This window comes from Vicia villosa, linkage group LG6 (assembly GCF_029867415.1).
Source record: "Vicia villosa cultivar HV-30 ecotype Madison, WI linkage group LG6, Vvil1.0, whole genome shotgun sequence".
Taxonomy (NCBI): domain Eukaryota; kingdom Viridiplantae; phylum Streptophyta; class Magnoliopsida; order Fabales; family Fabaceae; genus Vicia; species Vicia villosa.
Genome location: NC_081185.1, coordinates 75078720 through 75088711, shown reverse-complemented (window position 1 = coordinate 75088711; position 9992 = coordinate 75078720). Strand labels below are relative to the sequence as shown.

General features: G+C 36.4%; 1 protein-coding gene across 1 annotated transcript; it reads left to right on the top strand.

Moving 5' to 3' along the window:
* Positions 1–475: 475 nt before the first annotated feature.
* LOC131609236 (F-box/FBD/LRR-repeat protein At5g53840-like) lies at positions 476–5744 on the top strand. Its single transcript, XM_058880911.1, has 5 exons — positions 476–1353; positions 1452–1589; positions 1688–1977; positions 2745–2807; positions 4204–5744. The coding sequence occupies exons 1-4, from the start codon at positions 598–600 to the stop codon at positions 2746–2748; spliced, it is 1188 nt and encodes a 395-aa protein (XP_058736894.1). The 5' UTR covers positions 476–597; the 3' UTR covers positions 2749–2807; positions 4204–5744.
* Positions 5745–9992: the final 4248 nt, after the last annotated feature.

Sequence of the window (9992 nt, the reverse complement as noted above, 5' to 3'; positions counted from 1 at the left end):
TGCTGATGTGGCATAGCTTAGAGATGGGATAGTGGTAGACTCTTCTTATATGATAGATTTACATTTTTAACATTGTAATTTTACTATAAGATTCACGATATTTACTATTATAAGTATTCAACTTGATAACATCAATTTTTTTTATAAAACCTAACAGTTATAATATATAGTTTAAAAAAATTATCGAATACGATAAAATCTAACAAAAACATTGCAATAGTTAAAAAGTAACATAAAAATATAAAAAATAAAATAACTTTTTTAATTATAATTATAACAAACGTAAATATATAAATATAATTATAATTTAACATGAATCACATCCCCTCCTCTCTGAATTTCCCAAATCGGGGGAATCAAAAAGTAACTCGGGAGAGAATTTGATCCTTTCCATCTACCTCCCTCCCCTTCTTAAAATTTGAACCAAACACATAAATTATTAAAAATCACTTCCCTTTCCTTCCCCTCACCTCCATTTACCTCCAATCAAACGGATCCTAATAGAAGAAACTTAACATCAGAATAGGGTTTTTGACAACACGGCATCTTCTTCGTCTCAAAATCAACCACAAGAATCTTCTTCTTCGCCAAATTTCGATGGCGGATAGAATAAGCACTTTACCAGAAGCGATTATCTGTCACATTCTCTCTTTTCTCCAAACCAAACAATCCGCTGCTACAAGCATTCTTTCAAAGAGGTGGAAGAATATATGGCTTTCAGTCCCCGTTCTCGACTTCCGCCCCACCAGAATAACAGACGCAACCACCAATTTCCGCTTTAACGACTTCGTCTACTCCGTTTTCATCTCCCGAGATCCCGCACTTCCGATCAAAAGTTTCTCCCTCCATGTTAAATATAAATGTGGTTATATTAACACTACCGGTTTTCCTCTCATTCCTAGTTTCACCAAATGGCTCAATTACGTTTTACAACGCGGTGTCGAGCACCTTACTCTCGATGTAGCCACACCCGGTGGCTTGCCATTATTGCCTATTAGCATTTTCACTTGCAGAACTCTTGTGGTTCTCCATCTTACTGTTTTCTGGGTTCAGTATAGTTTTTCTTCCGTTGAACTACCCTTGCTCAAAACCCTTAATTTAGAATTTATAACTTTTCCTGAAGATGTAGATTTTATGTTGCTTTTAGATGGATGTCCAATTCTTGAGAAGTTATTCATATCTAATGTGTTTTCTAATTGCCAAGAGGACTCTCTAATAAGCTCTAACAAATGGAAAAACTTTAGCTTAGGTAACTTGATTGTAGCAGATGTAGCAGATGTTGATTTCTCTTATTTTCGTTTTCCATTCCAAGCACTTCAGAATGTACGGTCACTCTCTATTAAAATTGCTAAGGTTTGAGTTTTATATGAAAAAGAAAATCTCTATTTTGTTTTCTGTTGGGTGTTTTACCATGATTTCTGATAGTTTGTTATCACTTTTTTACATTTTAGGAGCATGTTAGAATTGATGCCATTCCTACCTTTCATAATCTGACCTATTTGAACCTTACCTCTCTCAATTATAAGTGGTGTATCTTAGTAGAATTTCTCAAACACTGCCCTAAGCTTCAAAACCTTAGCGTTGATGAGGTTTGTTATAAGGATCATATATGATTTATCTTTGATTTATCTTTTCATAGCATGGCTTTATGTTTTGTTTTATTTTACTATATGTGCATTATTATCAGGCCGGCGGCATGAGGGAAACATGGACTAGAAAAGATGACAAAGAAAGTTGGGTGGATCTAGAGTTTGTTCCGCAATGCCTTTCATTACACCTTAAAACTTGCCACCTTTTCAGCTTCTTAGGCCTACAGGGTGAGGTTTTGCTGGCAAGATATATTTTGAAGAACGCAAGAGTTTTAGAAACCATGAATATCAAGACCATTGGAAAATCCAAATCCAAAATCAGAAGATGTTTATCCTCGTTCCCGAGAGCCTCTTCAATGTGTAAAGTTATAGTTAATCGTTTTCCCATGTAAGTAGCTATTACTCCGCCTTTCCTGTCGTTTAGCTGGCTTCTACCGTGCAATTACTAGATTTAGTGGTTTGAACTAGAACTTTGATCGTCATGAACTTTGTCTTGGCAAACTAGTTGAGGAAAAGTGACCCTAAAATGATATAGTACTTTCTTATCTATTTTATTTCTTAGTTGTTTATTAATTCATATCCATATTGATCCATTTTATGACTAGTGCTGTGCTAAACAGATATTATTATTTGGTGCAAAACCATAGGGTTGGAGGGTGACAGTTGTAAATTAGTCTCTCGTGTTTTTCATGTACCTTCTTTATTCTCTTACCCAGAAGCAAGGAAGGAGATAAACAAAGTAGTTTTACTCTCAAAGGAACCCTTTATTTATCCATCTTTTGATATTGTGTTAATGTTTTGTTTGTTACATCTAACAGGATTTAAATCTAAATGATCTTCTTGAAGATTTAGTTTATTTGACCTTGACTTATATGATAAAGCTTTAGCTATTAATGTTAAGTTCTAATTGCATGTATATGTGTCTTAACCGAGTTTGATCACTGTAATATGTAAGGACTTCCCAAGATATTTGGACATTAGTCAGGGCATTATCAAAAAGAGTTCTAGTCATCAATAATTTGTAATTATGTAGACCAAATTAATACAGTAGATGATTTTAATGGGAAAATGTGATGTGGATAAAGATTGTCTATTTTTCGTTTGTAAACTCTACCACTCATGTGTTTCTTCTCTTTTTCTTTTTAAATTTTTTAGGTGAATATTGAAGGTAATGTGTGGAGTACTTGGCTTCTACAAAAAGTTTCAACAAGTCATTGTGTAAGTTATGGCATTATTTTTCTCATTTCTTTTAATATTTTAATAATAATGTTATATAATAACTGCACATATATCATGTTAGTCTCTTTTATTTATTTATTTTAACATCACTTCTTAAAATCGATTTTATTGGAGATGTGGAAACCTATTAGAAGAGACAAACATAGATTTAAATATTTGAACTCAATACTCCAAATGAGCTACTAAAAAAGTGTATGATTGTTTCTTGTTCGACATTTTTTTAGTTAAGTCCAATCTTAATACGAGTCTGGATATTATTTTCACATTTGGCAAGCAAATTCAACAAATCTTGAGTATGTTCAGTTGTCTCTTGAAAGTAATTCATTGTTAGAACTGGTCTGAATATGGATATAACATGAGAAATTGGTAATAGTCATCAGTCCTAAAAAGTAGCAAAGCCCATTCACGTTATTAAGAAGTGTGTTTTATCAAAGAGACATCTGTTCATCAGACACAGGTTAAAGGATGAAGCAAAGCCCAAAAAACAAAGGATTAACAAAGGACTAAACTACTTCAAGCCTCTAGTGCAGTCTATCCATTTGGGATTACTTTAACTATGGGTGATTTTTTCTTGAAAACTTCAAGTTCAACATCCTTAACAATAGAACTGGACACAGTTGAAAATTGAAGCTGAGTCATGTGAATTAAATTCTGAAGCATACAATGTATTTTTTTTTGGATAGAGAAGCATATGATGTTAGATTAAATATTTTTTGGCATTTTTGTTTATTGTGCATAAAAAATAAGTCTGTCACACTTTTAACTCTTCAAGCACCTTAGTATTGTGTGTTTGATATGTTCTGCTTTAATGGAATACATAATTTCAAAGAGAAAATGAAATTATAGACTAGTTTAAATTATGCATATTCTTATGTTCTACATGCTTAGATTTGATTGTATTAATATCTAAATTATTTTTTATGTTGAATGTGTCATAGCTATGCTATATTAGATTCTAAGTTGTTTTCACAATATTCTCGTTATTACAGCCTAGTGGTTAGGCTGTTAGTACATTTTATATAGAGTTCCAGGGTCGCCAAATTCTATACCCTTTTGCTAGCTTTGAAAACTCTGTAATGTGGTTGACTATTCTTCTGACTGTATCGTAAGTAAAAGTATTTTTGTTTGACATAATGACTATTTTATCTACGCTATTATCCATACGAGGCAAATCTTGATATATGCCTCTTCAGGAGTCAATATGTTATACACTAATATATGGCTCTTCTTGTTTGTTGTAACTTGTAATAATTAGGTAACAACTAGTGTTAAAAAACAAAAGTTATTTCTTGGTGATTTATTTATTGCTTCAATGGCTTTTTAGAACAGAAAGATTCTGTTAGGTTTTTAATTCTCTTTTTTCTTTTGATTTCAGAGACGAGGCATAATGATGATGGTGATGATGATGACATGCTGTAATTTCACAGTGAAAGTTGATTTCATCTAGTTTTTGGCAGGGTATGTTCCTAAGATGTTTGCTACCAATTTTAGCATATTACTTGGCAGGGAGTTCTGAACAAAACCAATTATTTTTGTAAGAGGGACGATTTACGGGGCTTCAATCAAAATTCCGAATGAAGCCTTGACATTTCTCTCATATTTAAATATATGAAGCCTTGACATTATCTCTTTCAAAATAGGGGGACTTTTACCGTGATCAAATGAGTTGATTTGCCCATTATGGACAAACATACATGTTATCCTTGATAGCAAGTTTTACCTTAGTTTCAGTGTATTTTTATTTTCTTTTCAAGACATGAAACAATAACAAGTATGCACAGACCACACTTGAAAGTTAACTAACTACCATGGTTTAACACATTTAAATTTCGATCTTCTTAATAGACTGGTATTAGTTTTACTTCTAGTATTGAGCTTGCCTTTGGATGTGTGATAAATAGCATAACAAGTGATTGTACCTAGGGATGGATGATACTCATTCTTATATTCTATGTCTATGTCTATCCATGAGTGTTTTGTCTTGGGATAAAAGAGTCCTTGCTTTAGTCAACTATACATTTGGGAGTTGCAGTCGGGAGCGTCTTGGTAATGCATTGTCTGCGAATTGTTTCTGTTAACATCAGATTATGTAGGAGATTGATTGTTTGAAGCTGTTTGAGAGTTAGTTGGTGTGTGTGATGATTAACTTTTGGTGATGAATGATGATTAAGATTGAATCTTAGTGGTAGTGAATGATGTTTATGGACGGCTCTTGAGAGAGGAGAGCCCTTGTTTATTTTGTCACGGTTGAACCATAGCTGACTAACACAAGACCTTTAAAAACGTAAGACGACTCTGGTGTTGAATGTACTTTTGTATGAAAATGAAAGAAATCTACAGTCAATTGAGTCTTGGCTCCATGGGTTGTCTTGAGAAGAAAAAGTTTCTCTGTTCCCTTATATAACTACTATCAGGATACCTGTCGTAGTTTTTTTTTTTATTTTTTAAAAGCAAGAAACCAATATATTAACTCATGGGACAAAATACAAAGAGGACTAAGACTCCCCCATCAAAGAAAATTACACTCCTATTGAAATCTAGCTTAAGTAAAACAATGGGTTATGGGGGGTGGTCGGTCAATTCATTGGATCTAGAGACATTTCGGACCATTGTCCTATTTGGTTGGTGGTGGACAATGTTGATTGGGGTCCGAAACCATTTAAATTTAATAATGAATGGTTTTCTTTGGACTCTTTCTTTCCGTTCGTCGAGAAGGAGTGGAAAAGTCTTGAGGTGGAGGGGAGGGGAGACTATGTTCTAAAGGAGAAGTTGAAACTTCTCAAACCCATTTTAAAGAAGTGGAATTGCGAGGTTTTTGGGAGGTTTGACTTGGAAGTAGAGGAAGGAGTGAGGGACATTAATCTCGGAGATGAAAAGTTGGAAGAGGTGGACGACATTTCGTTTAACGAGGTGGTGGAGAGGAGAAGGGAAGCAAATTTTAGTTTTTGGAGGAATTTGAGGATTAAAGAGAATATGATAATTCAAAAGTCGAGATTGAAATGGTTAAAGGAGGGAGATGCTAATAGTGGTTTCTTTCATAAGATGATGAAAGATAGACGGAGAGTGAATCATATTGGTCCTATTCTTGCTTCGGGGCGTTTGCTTGAATCGGTGGAAGAGGTTAAAGATGAGGTTGCGAATCACTTTCACAATAAATTTAAAGAAATGGATGATCATAGACCTTTATTGGAAGGAATTCCTTTCAACGTGGTGGGGGAAGCGGAGGTAGTAGCTCTTGAAAGTCCGTTTTTAGAAGGAGAGATAAAAGAGGCCATTTGGAATTGTGGAGGTTCTAAAAGTCCGGGTCCGGATGGATATTCTTTCCTCTTTATCAAGAAATGTTGGTGTTTTCTTAAAGATGATTTTGTTCGTTTTTTTGAAAGTTTCTACAATGGGGGCTCTCTTTCAAAGGCGGTAACATCCTCATTTATCTCGTTGATTCCTAAATCTCATAATCCTCTTTCTTTGAACGAGTATAGGCCTATTTGTTTGGTGGGGTGTATGTACAAAGTGGTGGCTAAATTATTGGCGGGAAGATTAAAGAAGATCATTGGCTCCATCGTCTCTCCATGTCAAAGTGCCTTTGTTCCGGGGAGACAAATGCTTGAAGGAGTGCTTGTTGCGAATGAAGTGGTGGATTACGCAAGGAAGACAAAAAAAGATTGTTTGTTATTTAAGGTGGACTTTGAAAAGGCGTATGATAATGTAAGTTGGAACTTCTTAAGATATCTTTTTAGAAGAATGGGTTTCGGGGTTAAATGGAGAGGTTGGATGGAAAAATTGATTTTTAAGAGCAATATGTCGGTCCTTGTGAATGGTAGCCCCACTACCGAATTTGAGGTGGGCAAAGGTCTAAGGCAAGGTGATCCTCTCTCGCCTTTCCTTTTCGTGTTGGTGGCGGAAGGTCTTGCGGGATTGGTTAGAAAATCTATGGAGATGGGTGATTTTGAGAGCTTTCATTTCCAAAGAAGTTGTGAAGTGGATATTCTACAATTTGCGGATGACACTTTATTGGTTGGAAAAGGGTCTTGGAAAAAAGTGTGGGCTATTAAAGTGGTTCTTAAGGCTTTTGAGCTAGTGTCGGGGTTGGGCATTAACTATAATAAAAGCAAGTTGATTGGCATAAATGTGGGTAGAGGTTTCTTGGAGGCCGCTTCTAACTCTCTTGCTTGTAAGGTAGAAGAGAGTAACTTCTTTTTTCTTGGAATACCGGTGGGTTTTAATCCGAGAAAATACGAGACGTGGAGTCCGCTTATTTCCAAAATGAAAAATCAGTTGGAGGGGTGGAAAAATAGGTTCCTCAACATAGGTGGTAGAATTACGTTATTGAAGTCCATTTTGAGTTCTCTAACCGTTTATACTATGTCTTTCTATATGATGCCCAAAAAGGTGGTGAAGGAAATAACAAAAATCCAAAGTAATTTTCTTTGGGGAGGAGGGAATGAGAAAAGGTGTATTCATTGGATTAGTTGGAATGATGTTACTCAACCGTTTGAGAAGGGGGGATTAGGAGTGAAAAATATTAAAGATTTCAATGTGGCACTTTTGAGTAAGTGGAGGTGGAAGATCATTCAAGGGGCGGATTCTCTTTGTTTCAAAATCTTAAAATCTCGTTATGGTGATCTTTCGGTGAAGATGTTGGGAGGGGTGGTAGATGACAAAGATGTGAGGAGAGCATCTTTTTGGTGGAAGGATATGTTGAAAATTGGGACCGATTTTTTTCTTGACCCGTTTGTTTCTTTGTGTAGGTTTTCAACTCATAATGGGTTTCGAACACCTTTTTGGGAGGCGGTTTGGTTGGACGGGAGGGTTTTGAAGGTGGAGTTTCCGGCTCTTTATGAGGCTTCGGCGTTGAAAGGGGTAGCGGTAGCCGCGATGGGTGGTTGGGTGGATGGTAAATGGTTGTGGGGGGATCTTGGTATAGCGGAGCACTTGTTGTCCAACGGTGCTATCTTGGCCGAATGGGAGGAGATTAGGAATTTGTTGGTGGATTTTGGGGATTTGGGGGAAGACAATGACGGAGTGGAGTGGAATTTCAAAAGCGGTGAAGGTTTTTCGGTTGCATCGTGTTATACGGAGTATGCTAGTAAGCGTGTTCCGTTTGGTCCTCTTTGTAGATTTCATGAGGCGAAGGGGTTGGTTTGGAAGTCGAACGTCCCTTTCAAGATAAAAGCTTTTGCGTGGAGGCTCCTTGCAAATAGGCTTCCAACAAAAGACCTTTTGGTGCTTCGTGGTATTCCTTTCTCTCTTGATAACTTAAAGTGTTCCTTTTTTATGAGGGATTTGGAAAATAGAGACCATTCTTTTTTTGCTTGTTCTTTTGTAAAGAATATTTGGAGGAATATAGCGGGGTGGATTGGAAAGGGTGGGATAGAGGAAAAAGAGAGCTTGTCGAGTTTTATGGATTGACACTCCTTTTGTATATCAAAGAAGGTAGATGTAAAGAAAGTAGACATTATTTGGTTGGCAACGACTTGGGCTATTTGGTTAGGTAGGAATGGGGTTTGTTTTAGGGAAGAGGTTTGGAATTTTGATGATTTAGCTTGGAACATCAAAATCTTGGCTTGGAAGTGGTCTTTTTGCGGAGAAATTACACACTCCAATTATTCCCTATACGATTTTGTCAAAGAACCTCTAATGTTCTTATCGTAATTATATTTGGGATGTAATTTCTTTGTTTAGGCGTTTTTGCCGTTCCTTTTGTAAACAGGTTGGAGAACCCTTAGTTCTCCGGTTATATGATATCTTGTTTACTAAAAAAAAACAATGGGTTATTGCTAAACTCATAGAAATTACAATTGGTACGCATAATTTTCCCGATAAACGACCATCTCCATATAAGAGCTTTACAACTCCACACAACATCTCTTGAGTTCCAAGACGCATTGTTAAAGACAATATCATTCCTTCTTAACCAAATGCTCCAAATGATTGCAAGCCAAATAGTTCCCTCCTTCCCTTTGTTTACTTTCTTTGATCTACAATAATTACTCCAAAACCAAAAGCTCTCCTTCATATCCTTAAAACAATTATGACTCAAACCTATCCAATCGGCCATCTCCTTCCAAACAATATTGACATTCCGACAACACAAAAAAGAATGCTTCAAAGATTCATTTATATCTTCACAAAGAACACATTCAACACTAGAAGAAATATCAAGGATACCTCTTTTCAAAAGTAAATCTTTGGTTGGGATTTTATTGAGAAAACAACGCCAACCGAAAGCTTTTACCTTAAGCGGAACCTCCACCCTCCACACATCTTTAAAAACCGAGTCAAAACGATTTGCCGGACCGAAAGGAATATGTCTATTATTAAGAATGAAGTAGCAAGAGGAAACCGAAAAATTACCATCTTTCTCATGATTCCAAGAAGCTTTATCCTGCCTAATCAAACTCATGTTCGCCGACAACAGAATGCTCCCCAAAGCCTCCATCTGCCTGAGAAGAGGAGACGCATCTGGGCCATCAAAACTGGCTGTCCCCACGGCTTCAACAGTAGAAAACAGGGATGGAACAGCCGCATAACCAATGCTGGCAGCCGCCTCCGGCTCCGGGAAAAAAAGTTCACTATGCCAAGGTCGCTCCAAATCCACCTACCATTCTTCCATCCCCCCATAGCACCTATAGAGACCTCTTGCAAGAGAGAAATGCTATATAAGTGCGGAAAGAGATCTTTTAACATACCCTCTTTCAACCAAAGAGCATGCCAAAAAGAAGTAGAACAACCATTACCTACATGAAAAAAACAATTGTTAGTAAAAAATTCCTCCGGAGTTTTGGTCTCCAAAGAAGTAATATCCCTCCACCACACCGAAGAAGAACGCTCTGAATAATTGATCTTAGAACAAAAAGAAGCTCTCAACTTCACATCCTTATATCTCGCCTTCAAAACACGATATCATAAAGAATTCGACTCCCCGAGAATTCTCCAATTCCATTTCAAAAGAAGAGCATAGTTGAACTCTTCTAGATTTCTAAATCCAAGACCACCCTTCTCAACCGGAAGACACAAATCCTTCCAACTAACCCAATGCATTTTCCTTTTCTCCTCCGCACCACCCCATAAAAAATTACTTTGCAATTTATTTAACTCCGCTATAATCTTCTTGGGAGCTTTATAAAAAGAAAGAGTAAAGATAGCCATGCTACTCAACACCGA

What these genes read in the sequence shown, in the direction of transcription:
- LOC131609236 (XM_058880911.1), top strand. Translation starts at nt 598, where the DNA reads ATGGCGGATAGAATAAGCACTTTACCAGAAGCGATTATCTGTCACATT. An exon ending in TCTCTATTAAAATTGCTAAG is followed by an intron (nt 1,354 to 1,451) that starts GTTTGAGTTTTA and finishes TTTACATTTTAG; the next exon opens with GAGCATGTTAGAATTGATGC. An exon ending in AAAACCTTAGCGTTGATGAG is followed by an intron (nt 1,590 to 1,687) that starts GTTTGTTATAAG and finishes CATTATTATCAG; the next exon opens with GCCGGCGGCATGAGGGAAAC.